The sequence below is a fragment of the Pararge aegeria genome, chromosome 20, assembly GCF_905163445.1.
Source record: "Pararge aegeria chromosome 20, ilParAegt1.1, whole genome shotgun sequence".
Taxonomy (NCBI): Eukaryota; Metazoa; Arthropoda; class Insecta; order Lepidoptera; family Nymphalidae; genus Pararge; species Pararge aegeria.
The window spans coordinates 9,324,587-9,350,418 of NC_053199.1; the positions used below are offsets into that span (position 1 = coordinate 9,324,587).

General features: G+C 36.1%; 2 protein-coding genes across 2 annotated transcripts in view; one reads left to right on the plus strand and one right to left on the minus strand.

The window, feature by feature from the left end:
- The window catches only part of LOC120632541 (protein giant-lens), a 28,831-nt gene extending 9,614 nt beyond the window's left edge, over nt 1-19,217 (plus strand). Inside the window, exons 2-4 of the mRNA XM_039902375.1 lie at nt 14,212-14,336; nt 17,344-17,611; nt 18,556-19,217. Of these exons, the coding sequence (XP_039758309.1) occupies nt 14,212-14,336; nt 17,344-17,611; nt 18,556-18,804 (642 nt within the window). The 3' untranslated portion in view covers nt 18,805-19,217. The remainder of the gene's footprint in view (nt 1-14,211; nt 14,337-17,343; nt 17,612-18,555) is intronic.
- The window catches only part of LOC120632539 (elongation factor-like GTPase 1), a 160,641-nt gene that overhangs the window by 34,909 nt on the left and 99,900 nt on the right, over nt 1-25,832 (minus strand). The window lies entirely within an intron of this gene.

Below are 25,832 nucleotides of genomic sequence, written 5' to 3' on the forward strand. Positions count from 1 at the left end.
GGAGATAATGGTTTCCTGCCAATGCTCGCCCTGCTGGTGGGAGATCTGCTCGTTTATCAGCAGATAAAATTGCTGTGAAAAGCTGAGTATCTTGTAGGGAAATAATGTGTAAGACATTGAAACAGTGTCTTATGAGGGTTCGATTTGTTATGACGAGCTAGCGATAAATCTCAGGACGTTTGAAGGCACATAGCACTGAAAAAGTGCCAATACTTGAGAGTATTGCCCAAGGCTGGTTTTGGACGCAATAACTCGTGATACGTAGTCTAAAATATTAACTACTAAGTGATATTCAACTGAGACAAAAATAGCTGATGGTTAGTACCTACCTATCTACAAGACTTAAATATGTTCAGAAACGAAATTTACTTAAGCTTGCCATAATAAAACTATTAAAATTTCATTATTCATAAAAACATCAAGTAACGTAGCGTTGTTCGTAAAATTACGTTATTTAAAACATTAGGTACTTACTTATTAAAAGATTAGAATTTTTTGTCACTTTCAATTAAAAATACGAAAGCATGTTTTTTCATGCAAATAGGGGTAGTGTTGTCGAGCGACATGTCTTGAGTGTGACTTTAAACTAACACTTCTCCACGGTTCGGTCGGGCAAATAGCGTGACTCGAGACACGAGTCACAGAGTGAATGTAAAAAGTGACCTCGAGAGGGAATCTCGGCAACAACGTCACTGGTAAAGGCGGCACTACAATGTATGGAATGCTGTCTGAATTCACGGATTAAACTTTGATATAAAAGATTGTAAAGTATCGAAATACACGTAAGATGCGACATAAGATAGTAACCTTTTTACGCTTGTAGGTACCCACTTCGTTGATCTGACCTAACCCAATTACTACTATTCATTATTAAAAGTAAATAAAACGAATCGAAACTAAAATAAATGTATAAATAGTTAAGAATTTTTAATGATGCAGTGCTGTACTGCAGCGGTGTAATGAGCTATATTTCTCACTTTTCGCTTAAGGAATAATAATCAAATAGGGACGAGAGGGAAAAAAGCAGTTTTAACTGCATTAAATGGTTGAATTTGAAGTTATTATATAACACTGAATAGATATAATTTCTTATACTTAATTATGTGAAAATAATATTTCGGACGGGTAATTTCAAAAACCCCTGAATTCTTTCTCCAGCGATGGGGACTAAGTTTTTCTCTAAATTCCACGAACCTAAGCCTTAACGAGTAGCGAGTAAGTCTATTCTGTAGGCCCCTTATGCTTCTGAACGTTCGAGCAGCGACAAGGACTATTCTCTTAACCGATCTTATAAAAGGCTTGTATTTTGCAATGGAACATTAGAGACTAAAGATAGAGACTAAACGAAATCAATAAAACGATGGAGTCAAGTGGAGATGTACCTTTATGGACGAAGCGTTAGAGTTGTAGAAAAAGGTCCAATAAGAGCATCCGGACAGTCAAAGCTGCACCTGCGTTACGCGACAAAAAAACTAAATACGACGCAACTCTTATTTCTTTATTTCTCTGAGGCGTTTTAATAATAAACACGGATTAACTTCTCTAGAAGTGACCTTTTCTAAATAAGAGAATATTAGGCTTGGTCCATTTAAAATGATATTTTCATGTAACCTTTGGGTAGGAGACTTACCAACATGAACTGCTCCTAGCAAACCTTGAGCTTAGTCTAAGTATAAGTTAGGGAACTTAATGTATGGTAGGGACAGTTTTCTTTTGTTGTTTAGTTTGCTCTTAAACCTAAAATACGTATGCTAGCCTATATATATGCTAGCCCCTTCTACACCACCGCTCTGGCTTCCCTTGTGTTGATGTTGCACATCTCCTGGGCATCCTTTATCCAGGCATCTGCTTCTATCTTAAATCTACTTTGATGATTGACTATTTGAGGGCTATAAAAAGAGCTGTTTAGTTCGATCATGCCTTCATTTCAAAGCCTGTCCAGTTACATTAATTTTATAAATTTTATAACAGTGATACAAAGAAAACGTTTATGCCACGTACAATTCATTCATATGAACAAGTATCATAAGAAGTAAAAATCTTTTTGCGCTTTCCGCGAGGTTTTAACTTCGCGAGTAACTAATTCAATCGTTGAGAGTTCATTGGCAATTACCATAAACATCCAACTCTGAACGACCTTGTAACGTGTTGATTTGACAGTATAATTGAAATAAAACAATCTTAAAAAATTTATAAAAATGTTACGTAGGAGTATATCTTTTCTCATAAACGTTCCTTTTAACTATGCCCATATTTCAATATGAAAGCCCGTTCAACGGAGCATCTCCGTATCTTCATTGTGGGGCATCCGGAGGTATTCAAGACGCACGTGTCCCTTTGAGATGCCCCCAGCTACGAGATGCTCGAGTGTTCTGAGGGGATTGTCAATAAGAGCTTGATTCTTTGTAAGTGGATCGGGGTAATACAGATTATATAAACCGTGTTTTGATGGAATAGGGTATTTGACGCAATTTATGATTAAAAAAAAATGCATATGTATGGCGTTGGTAAGTGCCATAGATAATAATACCTGCAGGTCGCGAATTAGATGAGCGTAGCTAGATAACTAACTATTTTTTGAATTCCAACGATTGTCCAATTAAGGTTTTTAGTGGGGAAACATATAGGAAACGTTGCAAATAGACCAATTAGAAAACGAACGAACCAAATGGTAATTTCATAGGTAACATAAAATAAAAATTGTTTACATTAAACCGCCTGCAAAAAGTAATGCCAATGTGTAATATAAACGTAAATTTTGTTTCTATAAGTAAGTATTTCAAATTATTTAAACGAAAAAATAGGTAAAACTTTCGTTGGCTCTTTATGTTGTTAGTAAAAATATTTTGGTTTTAGTTTTACGTATATTCAAGGTTGCTTGGAAGCATCCGGCTCCGCTTTCAGCTCTCACAAGATAGAAAAATGAATGTTAAAATGCAAAATGTAAATTGTTGATGTTGGAAAAGAGCAACTGCTGAGTTTCTTGCCGGCTTCTTCTCGGTCTGCCTTCCGAACCGGTGGTAGAATCACTACAAACAGACAGACTTGACGTTTCAAAAGTGCTTATATTAGGCCTACTTGAAATAAATGAATTTTGAATTTGAATTTGAATTTGAATTATCAATAATTTATTTACAATTATATCTTTGGGTACGCAGATGATAGCACTGTAACGGAGAGATATATGCCCGGTCCCCGTGCTAGTGGTGCTGAAATTTTAGGACACAGAGAGGCTTTGGTGGAACGCATTAATCTGACCTTAAATGAGGTGTCTGATTGGGGAGACGCCAATTTGGTCAAATTTAATGCTACCAAAACGCAAGCGTGTTTATTTACTACCAAACGGAGCCCATTTCCCCTGACTCCGACTTTCCGAGGTATATCTTTGCCTATTACCGACAGTTTAGAGCTTCTAGGTGTCAATATTTCATCCAACCTCAACTTTGGACAATACATCGAATCCAGGGCAAAAACAGCTGGCAAGAAACTTGGCATCCTCAATAAGGTCAAGCGGTACTTCACGCCTGAACAGCTTCTTACCTTGTACCAAGCTCAAGTTCGATCGTGCATGGAGTACTGTTCCCATTTATGGGATGGCTCTGCCAAGTATCAGCTTGATGCCCTGGATTCGGTTGATCGCCGTGCTAGAAGGCTCATCGGTGACCTAGCCAATAAAAAACTTAAGAGTTTGGAACATCGTCGCAAGGTTGCCTGCCTTTCGGTGTTCTATAGGATATATTTCGGAGAGTGTGCTCAAGAACTATTTGATCTAGTTCCCCCCTCGCCTTTTTACCATCGAACCGCGAGGCACCGGAAGGATCTGCATCCCTACGTGGTCGATATACCGCGGACGCGTACGAAGCGCTTCGCATCTTCGTTTCTAATTCGCACCGCTGGGATCTGGAATGCTCTTCCAGCTTCCATTTTCCCCAGTTCTTACAACATTAGTACCTTCAAATCAAGAGTGAATAGGCATCTTCTAGGCAAGCGCGCTCCACCTTAGGCTGCATCATCGCTTACCATCAGGTGTGATTGCAGTCAAGCGCTCGTCTATAAATATAAAAAAAAAAAAAAAAAAAAAAAAAAAAAAAAATCAAATTGACCAAAATTATTTATACCTGTTACATTGAGGGTAGTTAGAAAACTACCAAACAACAGTTAAAAAAGTTTCATGGCACTTATTTGTGATAGTTTCTGTAGAATAAAAGAAATATCTAACTTTGGTAGTGAATTTGAAACCAGTAGGTAGAAGCGTCGCGATATTATCGCAGCGATTTCTTCCAGACAACCTTCGGTTTAATAATAGTATCTATAGAGTAAGGATATTTCCATGGCTAAGCTACACGTGTAGTTGCATTATCTATACAAGTAAATAAAATGTCAGGGTCTGTCTATGTTTTCGATATAGCTAAAGTTATTTTACAGACATTTTTAAGATGTGCCAGAGATGTGAACTGTGATGTTATGTTTGCGACGTTGCAGTTTTTATGTCAACTTAGAATCTCGGTTTTCTAAAATGACCCCATTAATTATGAGTTGATTAATGAATTTGGTTTCCAGTTTTTCCGGCAAGTATGGGCTACATGAAAATACACAATCACACAAACTTAACACGTATGAAACTGCGGGACACAACTAGTAATACCATAAGTGTCATTGGACACATGTCTGACAATGGTGCCATTCACTATCTCACTATTAAGCTGGGTTTACACTAAGTGAAGAAGTGTTCAAGATATATCTACTACTAGCTATTGTCCTCGACTTTGCATCCTTGACTTTGAATTTTTTTGATGAATGAAAAATCGTGGATCATGGATTAAAAATGTAGCAACGATGTGAACTTTGCTTTATGACGAGTGCGCAATGCATTCGGCGTCGCTTCCGATCGTCGTTGAAGTCTTTCAGAACACTATTTAGCAGCTACGGCCTACGATCACATAGGCGTCACCTACACAATGCGCACATTTTTATTGTTATTTGTCAGTAACAAACTATACGTTGGAAGATCCGTGACTTTGCATAGGTATTTATTCGATATCGCAATGAGCCTTTTCAATTTTTCCTATATATACTTCACTCTCTATATACTTCGGTCGCCGATCTCAGGTATACCTTTGTGCTTCGATGAGTTAAAGTGAATCAATCAGTAGGTATGTTATATATTTATATATATATATTTTTTAAATTATAAAACCCTTTGTACCTTCGTATTATTTTCAATTAATTAAAATTGCATGTATAATATTTAAGCTACAAATAATCAAAAACCCTATGGGGTAGACACTGAAGCTGAAATACAAGGTTTCTTAGTTAAGCTTCAGAAGCTTGTAGTAAAATAATTATTTAAGGTGGCACGGATGCCGCATCCTATAAAATAAGAAAATCTTTTATTATATTGTTTAGACTTAAGATATTTTATGAAAATAAACATTATTAGTATTATAATAACTGCCTCGTTGATTAAGGTAGTAATTAGCATGCTTATTACTAGTGCTAAAGGCACACGTGATAAAGTAAATTGAAGTTACAACAATGTGAGCTTTGCTTTAGAGTGCGCGTGCGCAATGCATTCGGCGTTGCTTCCGGCAGTCGTTGATGTCTTTTAGAGCACTACTGAATACCTTATACGGCTACGGCCTACGATCGCATGGGCGGACTCAATGCGCACATTTGTATTGTTGTGTGACAGTAACAAACTATACTTTAGATAGATGCCAGTGGGTTGTCATAGTTAAGTAGGTATGAAAATTACACATACCTGTGTTTCAGCGTTTTTTTAATTGCCTTCTTTTCCTCTGGGCCAAGAAGTCAATTAAAAAAACGCTGGTTAGCGTATTATATTTTATTTATTTAATACAATACACATTTATTAGTAAGCTCATGGCACTATACCTGTGGCATTCCTCTTGCCACAGGTTCTTTCGTGCAAAGGTTGACTGTCAGAGATTGCTTGCAGCAATAAGGCCGCCTTTTCATGCCAACATATTTTTTATTATTTTGTGACCAAAAATAAAACATTATTAGTGGAAATAACATCTACTATGACCTATTTCATGAGATGCACCCCGCTGACAGACAGACGGATTGTCGGGCGCACAGCGGAGCGTAGAACCTAAGAAGGACCCTTTATCTCGACACAGAATTCTTGTAAATACTTTGTGTGACGATAATGACGCAGAGCCGTCAATGCAACTGCGAAAATATGAACTAGTGTCCTTCATTTAGCAAAGATCCACGAAATCGCACTTGGCCAGCATAATGGCATTTACCCTAAACACTTAATATTCTGAGAGGAGACCGGTGTCTTCTAGATGTTCTTTAATGGGTTCGTAATAAAAAAGCATTAGGTGCTGCGAAAATATATCTCTAAGTAAGTAAATTAAAATACGTAAACTATGCACAAGCATGTTTATTTTTTTACGTCTCAGTATAACTCAAGAATATATTTACTTCAATTCCCGTTGAAAATAGTTATTTACCGATCAGAAAATTCATTAGCTAATAATAGTTCACATTCATACTCAAGAGATATGCGCGTTTGAAACCACATTATTAATATCAGGAGTGATATAAATCTGCGAGTCTGTAAATAATACGTTTAAGGGGAATCTTTGATATTGATTTTATGAAGCACTGAAAGAGATATTTTATACCGAAAAACACCTGAGAAATAAAGTGAATAAAAATAGTTTGGTCCACGCTGGTCAATCCTCAGAGACATTTTTTCCAATTATGCGGGAGATATTATAGAAGTGCAAGAATATGCGAAAACATAGTCACTATCAGGTACGATGGGACGGCAGATCGACCGGAACGGCTTAACGTGCTCTCCGAGGCACAAGGGTGCATCGCAGCTCTCACTTTTACACTATCTCGTGAAAGGGATAGCTCTGTATTAAACATATAAATTTTTCATATTTAATACAATTTATATACCTTCTCGTATGTTCCTAGTTAAAATAAAATATTTCGACATTAAAAAGTAGATACCTATTAAAATATGATTTGTCACATATGAAATAAAGAAATTAGATCCCCTTTGTTAGGTTTATGAAGACGAAGTTCTGAAAATGATAACATCAGCGAAGCAAATCGAGGATTCCGACTATTCTCATGTTTCTTGAATACTTAAAAAAATGTTTTATTTATTTAATGACAACGTTGCTATCAATTTAACTTACTTCCGTTAGAGAATTGGAGAAAAAATCAATATACATGTATAATATAATATAGCAGTTATATAGTCCATTTACTTAAAATTACGATACTTAATCATTAATTTAACGTGACATTACGCTTTATGATTCGCCTTAAGATAAAAAAGGGCCGGACTGTATAATCAAATAAACAACCAGACGTTTTAAAACGAATCATGTCATTATAATAAAATATAGCTACCGCTGAATTTCGCACTAATTCGTCTTGAGTGAAGGACCATTTCCTTTGCATTCATAATAACCATCTCAACAAAAGAAGCGAAGCTTGAAGCGGTGATAGCGCATTGGGTGGGAGCTCGACTTCACTTTGCGGGGGCCGCGTTTGAATCTCAACCTCTAACTTTTCAAAGTTATGTGCGTTTTAAGTAATTAAAATATCACTTGCTTCAACGGTGAAGGAAAACATCGTGGGGAAACCTGCATGCCTGACTTACATAATGTTCTAAAAGGTTTGTGGAGTCCACCAGTCCGCTCGGGACCAGCGTGGTGGACTAAGGTCTTAGCCCTTCTCATGGTGGGAGGAGACCCGTGCTCTGGAGTGGGCCGGTAACTTGCTATTATTTCATACAGCATGTTTGCATCAACCATGAACGCAATAGGGTTATAAAAATAAATTAATTTCAGAACACACCAAATAAAAAAATCCCGTTAAACGAAAATAATTTCGGGCACTTTTATATAAATAAATAAATAAATATACTACGACAATACACACACCGCCATCTAGTCCCAAAGTAAGCGTAGCTTGTGTTATGGTTACTAAGATAACTGATGATGACAAGGCTTTATTATCAGGATTTCATACATACTATGATCACTATCATACCTATTTTAGCAGTAGCGCATTACGTCACAAACCTAGTAAACCTATCTCACTCTAATCACAAATACGGTAGGTGTTAAAAATGTAGTAGTACCCGTAGTACCTGCATTTTTTTAGAGAAAATAAAACTAGAATAGATGCAGACGATGTTTAATTGTTATAAATCCAGGACTTAAAGTTACAATGCTTAACCAGTTAAACCACTATGCCTTAAAGGTGTTAGGAGAGGATGTAAACTAATTTGGAAAAAAAAGGCTCAGGCTTAAACGGGACGGATGTCGAACGTCGAAAGCCTCCAACTAATTACATCTGTAATAAATAATTTTTGGCCGCTGGCGTTGCGTTATTACGCGGATTAGTAATTTGTTTTTAGCTACCTGTATTCCCGGTTGAAGTCGGTCGAGCATTCATTCGACTTTATATCTTACAGCTGGTACTTTAAGATTGAAATAGTTATGACAAGATTTTAAGATGGAGGCTTCCGTTCGAGCCATCCCAAAACCGTGTAGTGTAATTAAGAGGGACTAATTGGAATACTGTAATTTATTGGCTGCAAAATTTCGTGTGTGTATTGATAAAGTAGTTCTTGCAACATACTATCCAAAGGTACCAGGAGTTCAGGAATTACTATTATAATTACAATTAAGACTTAAAATGTTATGACGAGTTTTTAAGATTGATGCTTTTATTTACCGGCCTAAGCCATCCCATGAATGTCTTGTAATGTAATTAAGAGGGTTTAAAAGGGATACTGTAATAAAAGAAATACAAACTTCGTGTGAGCAGCTAATGAATAATATTTTGAGCACTATCAATAAAAATTTACACTATACATATTACACTATCAATAAAATTCTTTACTCTCAGAAGGTACCACCAGGAAATCAGAAATCAAATTCCATTCCAAAATTGTTATGATGAGATTAAAGACTGATTGAGGCTTTCGTTTCGGTTTTTTATACTATCTCCAAAGATACCAGGAGTACAGGAATTGACTGTGCAGTCCCAACTTACCGTACTTACACGTGATTGGACCACAAGGCGCTCAGCGCTACTGTTTAGTTCTCAGTATACGGTAGATGCAAATTAAGTTCAAGGAAACGAAGGACGCCAGTTGACATGTGGCAAGGACGCACCTGGAATATCGTAATGGGTGTTTTTTAAAGAGGAAGCGATAAAGAAATATCTATGTATAGATATTATTCAGAGTTGGTATTTTTCACACGCTATTATATTGTAATCATACATAGATTAGTAACCAGGGCTTATGGTTAAGGTATTCTCTTCCTAGATTTAATATATTTAATTTTGTAGTTTAAGCAGTGAATTTGGCATAATATGCTACCTGAACCAATTGTGTTTATACATAAAAATTACTGATGATGAATGTTATCATTAATTAAACAATGCAATAATGTGTCTGCTTGTGATTTACTTATTTGGTCACCAATGCTCGGCTCAACCAATTATTCTATCTTGGTGAAATTTGGCAAAGCATCTTGTATCTTTGCGAGAGACGTACGATAATTTTTATTACGAAAATTCAAGGGGTTTCCAGAGACGTTTTAAATAGATTCGGTGAACTCCATTTTATGAGATATAAAATCTCCTTGCATTAAACCAGTAATATAACTTATGTAAGATCAATTGCATACCATTTGTGCCTACGTAAAAAGTTGAAAAGAAATAGCAGAGGCGTGTGCCCACTGCTAAGGGCTAGGCGTACTTGGAAGGTTGTGGAAGGTCGTTCGGGCAGAGATTATTTCATTAGAGTGGGCGCGGCAAGCCACCTGTTCACACCGGATGCCCTCCCCGCCACCCGCCAACCACCTTCGCGAGAAGACACGACTATCTTCACTTGCATCTTTTTCAAAACTATACTCTCTTCCCCCCCGCGAAAGTTCATTTTTAATCAAAACTCTTCTATTAATATAAGATTTACGAATCGGAGATTTGATCCCAAGATAAGTCCTCACGCGAAAGTCGGCTGCTGCATTTTGATACCTACATTTATTGAAGTAAGAATTAAAATCCAATAGAACTTATCGGTTTCAGCTTTAGAAAAATATAACATGACTCGTCCCCTTAAACCGTCGCCCACGGCTAACGCCGCGCCGGTCAAGTCTTGGACTTTAAAAAAAATCATATCCGATGAGCTTCAACACGATGTTCAGTGGGTGAGCAGCTGCGTGAAAATTGCTTGTGTCAATGCTAATTTGCACGCGACTCCAATTTTAGCAACATTAAGTACCGTAAATGTTACTGATTTAAATAACTATTAATGTTTTTAATCCCATGTCTTCGATAGTAAAATCAGATTGCAAATTCGCTACTTTATTGACCAATAGACCGCTATAATTCAGCAAATATACTTTTTTAATAATTTAATTTTAACCATTTAAAAAGTATATAGGTTTAAGTTATGGATACAGAGTTAATTATACGTACGAGTAATATGACCAGTGTACAGATATGCTGCATTAAATAAAAAGTAATCTTAGTTACAAATATAAATTAAAATATAATATACTTAATATAGTTACAAAGCTATGTTTTTGAATAACATACCTTACAAAAAACAGAAATGTCATTTTATAAAACAATTATATGATACTAGCTGTTGCCCGCGACTTCGTCTGCGTTTGATTTTGTTTTTTGATGTAGCATTAAATTGAATTGTAGTTCAAAAAAAATTAAGTATTCAGTATCGCTAAGCCTTAAATGAGGGGTTTGCTGCTGTCCGCTGAGGAGTTCTGTCCTCTATCTCCAACCACAGTTTGGGCAAAATTAAATACATATTCTAACCTATACAGTACAAAAATAATTATTTTAATCGGTTGTAATTTGTCGGAATTATGGTGTAAAATCGTCAAACACTTTCATCCCCTCTCCGAAAAGAAACGGGCTTAATGTCGGAATAAAAAGTATCCTATATTACTTCTAACACTTCCAAGAATATGTGTACAAATTTTCATGAGGATCGGTTAAGTAGTTTTTGCGTGAAAGCGTAACAAACAAACTTACGTTGACATTTATAATATTAGTAGAGAAGTAGGTATAGGGATAGGGATAGGAATGTTATTATTTGTTCACTTCACACAACTGTTAAAATCACTGTTACAATAAATCTGGTAAGGTATTTAATGCCATGTATATGTACCTAACTATTGTTTCAGACAAAACTTAAGCAAGCGCATTAATATACCTATAACTTTATCTGCCATTTTTAATGACCAGGTACCTGTTTAGTATTCCAAAGGAACCGCTAATTTTATCGTCTTTATTACTAGACGTACTTAATAAAATTTATTTATTTATTTATTTATTTATTTATTTATTTATTTAAGGGACAATCAACAGGTTACAACAACAACTCTTAAAAACTAAACAAAAAATGAAATAACATATAAATGTAATATTGTAGACCCACTTAAAGACTGCCACAACTTGCAAATAAAAACTATATTTAAAATATTCCATATCACGCGTCGAAATTGCAACAATGCATTTAAAGTTCAGGGTTGCCGTATTATAAATACTGTTGCGACACTATAAAAACCTAATTTCCTTAGTGCGACTGCGACATTTCGGAATCGACTTGGGAACACCTTTATAAAAACTGCTTCGAATCATCAACTCATTGTACGAGATACAGTCCATGCGAGATATTTCTTTTTCGGTTTGCTACACAAAAGGGCTATATCCGGCTTTTGAAAGATCCGTCCGAGGCCGTTTCCGCGAAACAGATCGCAATAAACAAGAAACGGGAAGTATATCCGGAACAACAAAAAAAAAAAAGAATGTTTTCACGCTTCTAATTCCAAATGGGGCTGTTGAATATCTAATGTTTATGGAAATTTATTTTAACATAGCAAGACTGGCTCTAATATTTATGTAAATTTACCACAATTGCTTTATTCATGTCAAATATAATAAGTTACACCATTATTATAATACGTAGAATTTAATATAAAACGTAATCTTATAGAAAAATCCTATTATAATATTAAGGATTACATGTATGATAAAAAAAGCTTAGGCATGAATTGCTCTAACTTCATAGCTAAATATTAACTCGACTGTGAGATGGTGATAACAAAAAAATCCTGGTTAAGTTGGTTGTGGGATCTTCTTAGACCGGGCGCGTTTGGAACCCTCCTAGCCTTACTTTTAAGTTAACGAATGCATTTATCACCATCACTAACATTAGTGTTAACATGATAAATGTATGAACGCTTTATTAGTGCCTGTGATAAGGTCTACATGAATATTAGATTTTTTGTATTTTGAATTTTAATATAAAATTTTATATATATATAATGTAAAACAAATATATATATATATATATATATATATAAAATTTTATATTAAAATTCAAAATACAAAAAATCTAATATTCATGTAGACCTTATCACAAAAGTTCCTCGAAAAGTTACATTTTACATATCCGCGGCCTGAACAAACGTTGTACTTTGGAAAATTTACAACTATTAAGTGTTTTTTATAATGTGTTTGATATGATAATTATGTACGATTAAAGCCAGCGAAGTTAATGAACTTATATTGTAGTCTTTATATTTAGCGTAGAATGTCCGGCAGAACTAGGCCCGAGATGTGTTTGCGAAGAAAAAATGTTCCCACAGCCAACAGGTTGTCGAATGGTATGTCTTCCGGTCGGAAGTAAGCCTAAGACCGATGGTCCTTTGCCGCAAAAAGAAGTGAATGGATTCAAAGCACATGTCCCTATATACATTGTTGGCCCCAACAATCATTATGATTAACATCTCTCAGACGTCGTTATAATGATCTCCAGCAATCCACTTCTGTTTTCTTCCCTCACAAAGGGCGGCAGGTGCGAACCGCTTTCGAAAAACACATTTCGAATTTCCCACGCCGCATACACAAGATGTTTCTTTTATATGAAACGGCCGTTCGTAATTCTCGCCATGCTAAATTTTATTTGCACGGATTCCACAATCTTTGAATGTAAAACACCTGCACCTGTACTACAGAACGGGTGATTGATGGCATTACTGTCGTCTCAATTGTTATTATTGGCTGTATTTATGGAACTGACTAAGCCAATGTGTCAGGCAATATAATTGCGACTATCGCATTGATTGCATCTATGTTACGTGATACGGGGGATTCATGCATGCGATCTGAATTTGTAATGCGAAAATCGATTCATATGCAAGCCAATATTGGGAAGTTACACGTACAAAAATCTGATGCATTGTTTGGCCACGCGATAGCAACAGAGTGTCAAAACGAAAGACGTTATGTCATGTTGTAATCTTCAACGAGGTACCTATACAATGATTGATTTCTGTAAGAGCATTATAATATTTTGTTTTTATTAATTTAAAACATTACATAGTTACATTGCATAAAAAACGTTGTTAAATATTTGCCAAGGTAATTGGTTAAATATTACCTTTTATGGGCGAAAAAGTTTGAAGGCTATTTTACTTTTCGTTTCTCGAATTGCAAATCTTTATATATATATATATATCTTGTGTGCGAGTGTATGTCACTGAACTCCTCCTGAACGACTGGACCGATTTGAATTAATTTTTTGGTATGCGTTTGGGTGGCACCCTGGATGGTTTAGATTCACAAATCAGCCCGACAGATGGCGCTAGTATATTCAAAAATTCAAAATTCATATATATAGCTCATGATTTAAGGCGATTACCACCATACATGAACCTCAACAGCACTAGAAGAACTGCCAATACGTTGCAGGTTTTTGAGGGCCGTATTGGCAGCGAAACTTGGAAATACCGCAGAAGCAGGCTGGTTCCAAAAAACTGATGAATTTTAATCATCCAAGTAGTGGGCACCGCCCAGTGGTTAGCACTTTGGCTTAACTTTCGGGGAGCCCAATTCGAATCCCGAATACCTTTAATTTATAGAGGGCCCTCTACAAAAATTTTGACTAAACAGCCGCGGACGATATTACCTAAATAAATCTCACATGCCCCTAAAGAGACCTGAAGCTGGGTACGCCCATGGGGCTTTGTATAGCAGGAGCCTGTTCTTGGGTACAAAGTACCACTTCAAGGGCCCGAGTTTTTCTAAGCTGATCGCCAACATAATTTTGTTTGTCTTATTAGTTTGCCTTATTTAAATTGTGTCTACAATGTATGTTATTGTTAATTCCAGTTTTCTGAAGAGGACTTGCCGGATTGCAGGGCGCGGCAGGTGTGCAGTAAGGTGGACCTATACGATTCCACACAGCCCTGGATCGAGAGGAAGTGCCGGTGTTTGGGACATAGGCCTTGTTCCAGGTAGGCTTCATAACATTTTTTAGTATTTACCTATATAAATATTATATATATGTTATTAAAATTGAAAGGTCACTTCTTTTTTTCGCCTCAAAAATAAGGTAACCTACAGAACAGAGTACACACGCAATGTCTTAACATTGGTACCACTCTCGCTAGATAGGTGTTTTTTTGTTGATTTAAAAAATCTTCCTTTTTGCCTAATATTTAGTTTCATACCTCATTTTCAACATTTTCTTTCAAAACTTGGAATATAAAAAATATATCCTTGTTGCTATATTTTAGTACGCGAAGAGAAAACTTTGTACCTACGCTTATGCACAGGTACTCAGTGCATGAAGTACCTAACTAGGTAGTGTGAAATACGTAGGTAGTGTCAGACTTGGCGTAGTTATAGTTTATATGGAGGTTTGCAGTAATTCATAATTTATGTATAAGCACGAAGCGATCTGAAGTTATAATAAATGCGATTATTGCGAATATTTCTATAACAAGAAGAGCTTTTCGCATAATAGGTACGTAGGTAAATTACCTACCTAACGAAACAGATATCGTCTGATGTATTTTAGTATTTTCCCGAAGGTTACTTACTATCTGTAAGGTGTTTGTGTATTGAACAACAACATGTAGGAGTAGCATCCTTACGTAGCAAGGCCTTATTGCCACGTGGGCAGGTAACCGCGTGATATTATAACACTTTAGATGTTTAATTTGCATTTACCGATGTATTATTACGTAAAGTTAAATAACTTACATCTTAAGTACCTACCTAGAAATATATAATTTATATATAACGACAACGCACACATCGCCATCTAGCCCCAAAGTAAGCGTAGCTTGTGTTATGGTTACCTACTAAGATAGCTGATAAATATTTTTATGAATAATATATAAATACATAAATACTTATAATATACATATAAACACCCAGACACTGAAAACATTCATGTTCATCACACAAACGTTTTCCAGTTGTGGGAATCGGCCTTGGACTCAGAAAGCAGGGTCGCTGCCCACTGCGCCCACCGGCCGTCCAGTCCATAATGCCTAGTAATTTTGCCTTTTAAATTTTTTAATATATAGCTATGGCTAAATTATGGCCCACCTGATGATAAGTGGAAAACCATCGCCTATTAACGGAGCAACACTTCACAAGGCTTGCAAGGTCCTACAACGTGCCGCTCTGTATCCAGTAACTTGAAGCATATGTGGCAAGCCTAATGCGCCTTTAATCACACCGGTAACAACGCCTTTCAAACCGAGAGACAGCAATGCAACAATGCTGCTTATCGACAGAAATAATAAGCATGGCGGTAGAACCCCGGACGAGCAGTGGCGTTCACTTCATACATGCACGAAAGCACTGCATACCCAAATTATTTTATATAACTCCTGGAATTTTTCCATTTTATGCCAAGCACCTGTTTTATGCGTACCCTGGTCAAAAACACTGCGGACGAGTACTGTGATTAAAAGCTCTATTAATAAGTGATGGCGCGGTATAAGATGGTAGCGGGCAAACCGTTTGGGTGTATGGAAGTTATATTAAACTTATAAGCCGTACCAGTTTCAAGCATCGTACCGGAACGCTAAATGGCTTGGTGATATGGCTTTGTCGGTAGGGTTTGTAACTAGCTTAGGCCAATCAGCCTCCCACTAGAACACAGCAGAGAAAATTCTGAAATTATAAACTCTCAAATTACCCCTGCCGGTGATCGAACCTGTGACCTTCCACTTAAGACCAAACCACCCACCACTGCGCCATGGAGGTCATCGAAAGATCCAGCACACATTATTTCTGTACTTTACAATAACGTTCCATTTATACGCACTTTTAAACTGTAGAGACTATAAAAAACAACGTTTGCGCCAACGCACCAATTTGCTATATTTGGATTAGTTACTATACCTACTGTAAAATGTGTAAATTTATCTACTATTTAATAATGGGTAACTTAACTAAAGTACTTTATTACCAACCAATAAATGTGTTTGACGCTCACATTTTGAGGTGATGAAAATTATTATATCAGCCCACCAATCCCCATTGGAACAGAGTGGCACTCTTCATCTCGTTTCCAGGGTTTTATCCAGCAATGGAACGATAATTGGCTGATTACATATATAATTATGAAAATTATTTCTTAAAACAGACTTTAGGATTTACTAATCGAAAATTTTCAAGAATTTTTAAGTCGGGTATTTTTTTATCTGCCGTCTTTTGAAGTCGTTTTAATAAGGGAATATGAATTCTTGACCTTAATACGGCCGATTGGCGCAGTTTGCAGCGACCCTGCTTTCTGAGCCCAAGGCCGTGGGTTCGATTCCCACAACTGGAAAATGTTTGTGTGATGAGCATGAATGTATTTCAGTGTCTGGGTGTTTATATTGTATATTCTAAGTATTTATGTCTATTATTTATAAAAATATTCAACAGTCATCTTAGTGCCCATAACACAAGCTACGCTTACTTTGGGGCTAGATAGCGATGTGTGCGTTGTCGTAATATATTTATTTATTATTTATTTATTTTTATTTATCAGTGGGACTACCATCGCTTAAAAAGTATCATAGACAGTTTTTCCAACAGAGCATTCATTTCTAAAAAAAGGATTAAGTATAATTCTGAAACAAAAAGACGACAATATTAAAGTAATATTGGTTTAAGGAGAGACAGACATACTGAGAGAAGACCCTATTTCTGTAGTGGGCCGCTAAGGAGTTGACAATGAGGATGATGATGACTGCTTTAAGTATTGGGACCTGTAGTACCCCAGCAGTTAGAAAATTTCTGTTGTTAAAACCCTCGCCTCGTCTCAGCACCGGTTTTAATAACAAACTTGGGATAGTAATCGTAAAAGCCCGCCAACCCGCATTGGAGCACCATGGTGGCTCTAAATCCCACCCCTACGAGACAGGAGACTTGAACGCAGCGGTGGAACGTTAAGACTTACTATTACGTGGGCAATAACTCAAGAAAATTACTAAACGTAACTCTAATCTATTCCAGTGACCTGTCAGACGATGACAACCACACGCTGGCGGATAAAACGACGTTATACAAAACCTGTGACCCCGTGAAAAGGTTACCCAAATGCCGATACTTCAAAGATGCGGCGTGGATCATCTACTCATTCCCCGACAGCAATGCAACACAGCAGATCGTCAATTGCCACTGCCCTAAGCAATCGGTCACTTATCTGCTGAGGAAGCTACCTTATACGACACCTAGCGGTCAACCGGGGAACCAGTACCAGTTTGGATGCTCGCCGCAAAGCGTAAGTTTCGTTTTCTTGCGTAGTTCCGCTGTGCGCTGTTTGGTGGCGCTGTACCGCTGAAAGTTTCTTGGTAGATAGAATTTCCTATTATCGACCGTAATATTTAATAATGCACTTCAGATGGCGATTTGAATTTACTAGTGCTACCCTCACTTCCCTATACTTCCTTGTAGATTATTAGATTATTAAACCAAACCATCTTTAAATTCAACATGCCATCTGGTTTTGGATTAGATTAATTATTTACTAGCTGTCCCGGCGAACTTCGTACCGCGGAACTTTTTTTTTTTTATGAATGTTAAATTTTAATACTCATTATGCTATTCCGGTCTAAGAGAAATCCAAAAAAATCAAATAATTTAAAAATTGGTCCAGCCGTTCTTGAGTTATAAATGGTGTAACTTTCTTTTATATATATATATTAACATCAGAAGAGTATGCGCTGTTTTTTTTTATCAAAAACCCTTATCCAAATTAGGAATTTAGTCGGTCGGCGAAATCTTTCAATTTATACTAACCGTTTATAAATCTGCGTGAATAAGTGGTGGTTTTGTATGTGCTATCTGGAAATTAGTGACATAGTGATATGAAATGTCTTAATATTTTTGACAAACAAATCTAGATAATCTGCCAGTATTTATGTGTTCGCCCTTACTGGTAGTTAAGTTATGCCCGTTCACTGTCGAGTAACAAGGCAATGCCTTACTAAGTAATGCCTAATCAAAGCAGATTCCTAGGTGTAGAACCACCGTTTACCAATAGTTATCACCTAAGAGTTAATGAATTTTTTTTTTTTATAGATTCGCCTAAACCATCGGGCATTTTATTTACGTGATTCCTTGGGTTAGTCAAGTTTTGGTGGTAGGATGGTAACGAGTCACGGCAAAAGCCTTATACCAGACATAAATATTTGCTTAGGTTAAAACCACGGTTTTTAATTACAGAGGCTACGGTGTTCCCGAAAGGAACCATGCAAGCTGTTCAGCGCGAGGCGTCGCCACGAGCAAATAGACGAGGTGAACGCGAGTACCATCTGCCAGTGCCCAAGGGACCACACCTGTCCCAAACACCACACAGAACCCGGAGTGTTACCAGGCGTCACCTACGTAGCCGAGGACATCCGCACCTACCATGGATACTGCTTGCCGGATCCACCGCCAGAGACCTACAGATTTGTAGGCGACAAAGACTGAAACCCCAAATATTTAACCCCCTATTGTGATCGCTTCAATTGTACCCAGTGTGTACAGGCGGCTTTCGGAGATTAGACAGCTTTTATGATTTGCTCATTACCTGTTTAGTACAAAAATTAATAATTATATTAGGACTCAAAAGGGAAATAGATCATTCATTATTATTAGTGCTACCGAATCGCGAGCGAGACTGTGGATAATATTTTTAAGTAGGATTTCGAGGTACTGAGTGATAGTTTTTTTTTTTTTAATATTGTGTGTAGTCAACGCTTATAGGGTGCATTCAAAACAGCCACACTTGTGGCGATCGGCTTACAATAGTTTGGGAGCTTGTGGTCATTAACATGTGTTTTATTTACATATTTATAATGTATTATATTATTTATATTCATTCATTGGTCCACCAATCCGCACTGGGCCAGCATGGTGGACTGCGGCCTTAACCCCTTCTCAATGTGGGAGGAGAGCCGCGCCCTGTAGTGGGCCGGTAATAGGTGATGTGATGATGAAGATATTATTTATTTACTACTTCATCCTTCGGAATTCGCTCTCAAAGTAAAATTATAAGTAAGAAGATTGTGTGCTGTGTATTTAAAAATATTTATATGTATAAATAAATATGTGGCAAGGCAACAATTAGTAAATACGAGGTGGTATTGCGTAAGTAGCTAGCATCGATCTTTGCCCTGGGCATAGCCTATGTACTGTTTTAATCAAATTCTACATTACATACAACGCATTAAAAATCTCGTTTTTATCGAAACCATTATCGGGTAAACAAAAACATTTGATCGGCTTGCATACATAAAACTACTGATTCTTCGAGTTAAATGGTCCAAAAACAAAAACAAATATTAGTATGCTTGACTTTGGCTGCATAGTTTTAACATCAAACCTTCATATTTCGTCACAAGAGTAATAACTTTAAAACATCTGCCACCAGCTCCTTAGCTATTAGTAAGGTTAGAAAGCTAACGCAACACGTAAGAGGCTCATTTGAATGCACCTTTAATTTGTGTATAACTATTTTTAATTCGTTTTAGACCGTATTAGACTTTTTTTTTACTTTTATACCAATTCCTAGCTGCATTTGACAAAGCTAATAGGTATACTAATAAAAAGCGTTGATATATTATAACATGTATATATTTTGCAACATGGCGCTTGCTATTGCATTGTTTCTGTTATATTTGTAAATAATAATATTAGTATAGGTATTCATCCAAACGTTAGTTTAAATTATTTAATTTTTTTCATATTTTAATTATTTACTTGCCATACTTGCGTAATTGTTGCGTTTTTTTTTATTTCTCAAAGTATTTTTAAAACGAAGCTTTTGTTCACTATGTCTTCCATTCCATTTATGAGGACAGCTTAGCATGGGATACATAGAAGTCGGGGCGAAGGTAAACCTTTTCAGTGTGAGAAACAATCTCAAATGTTCATACAAAATGTAATTATCTGCAGACCACGCCCCGACTTCTATGTGATCAGCTCTTTAATATAATTGTTTTGTTTTTATTTATGGTTGTATCATTGTTATACGATAATAAATTTGTCGAAAGTTATCTTGAAATCTTTTGGTCGAAGGTAATTTGAAAAAAAAAGGAACTGAATTTTTTTCAAAACTAAAGACACCTATAATTTGTTGTAAACTGCCAGTGCCATTTTTGAACTAAACAACAGCCTGTCACCTTTGAAGTTACTCCCTTAAAATTATTAAGGAGCTGTCAAATCATTACGTCAGTATACATTAGAAGAGTACTTACCTAAATTTGACAGGTTCACATTTTGCAGATAATGAGAAGAAGTTGAATTCAAGCTTTTGAAAGACCACTCTTGAAATACTGACTTTATACTGACATTCCTCCCATAAATTATCATGATGGGGTTTATAATATTATACAAAAGAAAACAGACATGTATGTCCGCACTACCTCTAATTACAACGAAATTATGTAATAGTCATTAATAATTAATTAACATCTGAAATATATAACACTATGGCATTAATTTAATTGATTGCTCGTTTTTTTCCGTTGAGAAGTTTCGTGCTACTTTTTTTTTTATTCGTTAACGAAATTGAAAGAAAAAAAAAACTAAACCTAGGTAGTCTCTTGCAAGTTATATTTTAAATAAAACTAGTACGGCTTTCATTAAGAAAATTGGTTTGGAACATGATTAAGCCTTAGTTACAGAACCTGAAACAGTTGTCAAAATGGTCTATAAAAGTGTCCATAGTGAAGTAAGTTGTGTTTTTAAAAACCAAGACAATGGATAATATATAAAAAGTTAATGATGCTGGCAGATACATTGATAGATCCTATTAAAACCATATTTTTAAAAGAAGTGTTAATAACATACTCTCGTGATGTTTCATCTTATTTCAATCAAAGAAAATGTCATGTAGTTTACAGATAAGTCAATCAGCATCCGCAGCGTCAGCAGTAAAACACTCAAACGACCAATCATATGATACGCTTGGTATGAAACAAAAATCCTTTGATTGGTTGCAAGCGGGATGTAAAGTTATATAGCCGTAGCTGAATGTTAACGCTTTGGTTTGCCTTGCCTTAAGGTAATGGAGAGGCTATTTTATAGTCTGTGTTGAAAAGTATGTTTTCTAAGATCTAATCTAAAAGTTTATAAAGCTTCGGCGTGGTTGGTATATCAAACGTCAGTACTATGGTAAAAAATGGTTAAATTAAATTTGATTTAATTGTTTTTCGTTCCATATTCAGAACTCCAAAGTTGATAGTGGTTTTGTCAAGTTTTACTTACAATGTCAAACGTTGCCTTGTGATAAGCGCCATATTTAAATCGACGATACAAAATGTCTAATTATATTTTAGCATTAAAACTGCTATGAAATTAAATTAACTTCAACTGTTTCAACCCAAGTCAATAATAAATTGTCACTTTGACAATATTATGATTTACACTACAACCATCGTTTTGTATAAAGATAACAGATTCCCATAAGTTAGCCAGTGTCAGAAAAGTTACTCATATTGTGACCAAACGTTTAATGGAGTTTAAACAAGGATAAGAGTCATATTAAATTGTACATGTATGTAAATATGAAAAATGTTTATGTTTGTAAAATCATACCGATGAAACGGTACGTCTTCCTTAAGCTAAGTCTAAACCAAGACGTATGGCGAGCGTCCGCAGTGGCAGGCTACTATAGGACCAATCACAAAGAGTTCCGGTTTAAGCAAGTTTTGTGATTGGCCGGAAGTAAACTTACAATCTGCATGCTACTACGAACGCGGGTTAGACGCATTGGTATGGCCTTGCCTTTACTTGTTTCATGTATAGCTATTATATAAGTTAAATTATTGACAAAAAATAAATAAATGTTTCAAAATTGAGAAAGTATACTATTTATTTAATACCATTTCAAAGTAATAATCTGTGATTCACAAAAATTACCATCAGACTTAATTTCTGACCCACGGCTAGATACAGGCGATCTAACGGCGCAGATGTAAGGCTATTCCCTCTTCTTTCATCGTGCCCTCAACTTTGAGCATTATAGTTCTCATAAGATAACACTGCTTGCGTCGACTTCCTGAATTATCTGGCCCAACCAGTGTTTTAGACTTGTCTACGGCTTCGGTATCTATTGCCTTCGATGTTAGTTAAAAACCTTAATCCAAAACGCACATAGCTCCGAAAAGTTAGGGGCGCATGCCGGGGATGACCCGAAAGGGACACTAAAATTTCAACCATCATCATCATCACATCAACCACAGGCCCACTACATGGCTAGTGGCTCCTCCTACTACTACTACTAAAAGGGGTGAAGGACGTAATCCATCACGCTGGCCCAGTGTAGATTGGTGGACTCCATACACCTTTCAGAACAATATGTGTGTGCGCTGACTTAATTGTTTATCAATAACGGGTTAGATCTAAAATAATCCACGGAGTCATATACTCTTTCTCTTGAAAAACTGCCACAGTAACGGATTTTGTGTCTAAAATAATAATAAAATTAAAAGTTGCATTCAATGCAATCTCCGTCATTAGGTATGTAATAATATTCCTTATGCAGCAATTCATTTTACTATTTAGATAGTGCTATGTAGATAAACTCTGACCTATATATGACCTACATACTTTAGGACGTAACGGAAAATTTAAATAAGTTCGTATTAAATCGCGCGGTTTGCATTAGGCATCACTTGGGTCGAGTACTCTAGGTCTTTGAGTACACGGTAATTATTAAATCTATTATTCTTCTTCTTCTCTGATAATATTGCGTTACGACCAAAGTCAAGATGGCAATTTTGATGCGTACCTACACATTCCAAAAAAAAATTGTGCGAACGAAACCACGGTTAACAGCTAGTTTACAATAAAATTTGTTTACCTATCGACCGGACCGCTTTGTGTGGCTCCCACGGGTGGAAAGGTTGGAATAAATCTTAAGCGGAGAGCAGAGGTTCGACGCCATAAACTACGAGGCTTCTCGAGTTGCAATCCCATTCCCATAGGAAAAGTAACGCGAACAGTAACGTACTGACCACAGGCTTGAGGTTACGTGTAGAAAATAAACTAGACCAATGGAAAATTGTTACAGAATTTATTTATAGCTTTTACACTTTTTATTTTTGTTTTTTATTTATGTAAATAAATAGCTTTTACCCGCAACTTCTTTCGCATGGATGCGTGGAGTAGACAAAAGAAATAGTTTCATTATAAACTGGTTTGTGCCCGTGACTTCGTTTGCATTTATTTGTCTCGCCAGGATTAAAAGAAGCGAATCAAAGTGCCTTATACAGGCGTATTTTAATAAAAAAGTTTTTAATTTAATTTAATATGGCACTTTTTTTATAAGGACCCATCTCACACTTAGGCAATTATATTTGTTGCAGCAGTGACTTATGTTTGGTATCATTAGCTCAATATTATGTAAAATAAAATTATGTGAACGATTCATAATCCTGTGCTAGATTGAATGAACAAGAACGGATTATATTTATGAATTGGAATTGGTGTTATATGGCCTATTAGTGTATTCATATTGCTACTATTTACAGACGAATCCAGAAAACTATATTTGCAAATCTTTCTATATTATGAAAAAAATCTCTAGTGCTGGGACCGTCGCTACATTCTATTCTACCATTTCCGGTGGTATAAAGTGTATAGAACCCTGTTTGCCAAGACCTCGTACTAGCTAATTAAAGAAAGTTTATTCAAAATCCGTTCTATCTTTCTCTAGATTAAAAAACCTTGTTTAATTAATTAAAAAAGAACTATCTAATGAAAAATATTTAATCCAATCGAACTGACTACTTCTTCTCTTGCGTGCCAATAAGAATACAAAAACATACATTCTAAATGCAAATGCATTTTTTTTGTTTGTCATTCCTTCTTGCAGCGATAACGCCACCAATCGATATGTGATTTTATATAGACACAGTTAATGAGTTTCCTAAACTACTTTTTAGTTTCGATCAATCTAGATTTTTTTTAATATTTCTACATTTATTTACAAAATTATAGGAAAAACCGTGTTAATGTACTGGTAATAAAAGAAGATAAAAATTCAATCCTACAAGTAGAATAAAGAGTAGTAGTAGTAAGCAGAATAAAGAAGTAATAATAGAAGAATTAGATGTAATAAGAATATTAATATGACTCAACGACTTATTTTAAAAAGTGTATATTAAAGTAAGAAGGATTTTCAGGGTTGCATGACCTAGGTATAGGTAGCCTAGGTATAACTAGGCATTAGGTAGGAGCTCGACTTCACTTTCGGGAGGCAGAGTTCGAATCCCAGCGCACACCTCTATCTATTTCAAAGTTCACTTCGCATAGGTGACACAGTGAACTTCGAAATACATTAAAAGATAGGTAGTTCATTACATTTTCAAAGCTATTGGGTACTTAGAGGTTTTTGTAGCTTAGGAGGAACGACCAAATTAGGTCAATGCGGTCATTAAATTCTGCAGAAATCGGTAGCTCGCTGGTTATCCGGCATTTGAAGTCTGAGATGTGCCTCTACCTTTCCCTAAATAATCATAGTAATTTTATAAATTTTAATTAATAATATAATTTTTTATATTTGCATTTTAAATTTATAAAATTGATAATTCCTTCAAGTGTAGGTAAAAACCCTAATAAAAATTATAAAAATATAAAAAAGCAATGTGTCATCTCTTGTTTCAAAACGTGTTTCATTGTAATATGGACCTTTGAAAAAGTAGATCGAAACTGCAACGTTTCCTACTAGATGACGCTACAGTCGCTATAAGACTGATGTGAAAGGCATATACTAATTTCGGCATCGACGGTAGGAGAGCCGTAACTTAATTGGTGAAAGCGCTCAGGCCGCGATTGCCCGAGAGTCGCAGGTTCAAATCCTGTCGGTTCCGAAAATTTTTATATGCATTTTAAATTTATAAAATTGATAATTCCTCCAAGTGTAGGTAAAAACACTAATAAAAATTATAAAAATATAACCATCGTAATTATTTCGAACGGTGAAAGTTTTTTCTGGACATAGGTCTTTCCATATTCCACGGTCGCTGCCGCTTGCTTCTATCGACTCCATGCATCGTCTATCTAAAAAGTGGGAGGGTCGATTAAAGCTCAATTTTTCAGTGGAGTGTCTCATTCAGTGGAGTGGACTCTAGCATCTTATAATCCCGACGACTATCGGTTCTCAGACCTACGTACCGCAGTTATCTCTGGTTTCTAAATTAATCTTTTCATGTCTGATTCGACCACTTGAGGTTTTTTCTGGTAATACTAAATCATCATAGCCTATAAAGTTCCACTGCTGGACTGGAAATTTTAAGTGATCCAAGTCGCGGATAACTACTAGTGTTACAAGAATCGTAATCAATTACGTGATGTTAACGCGGCCCTGCCTCTCGCGGTATCGACCGTGGCGAATCACTAATAACGTGACAAATGGCAGAAAAACTACGCGACTCCCGTTAATTCCCTGCGACAATGATTATTATGGGAGCACGAAAAAATGCCTTTTCAGAGCATAATAACAATATCTG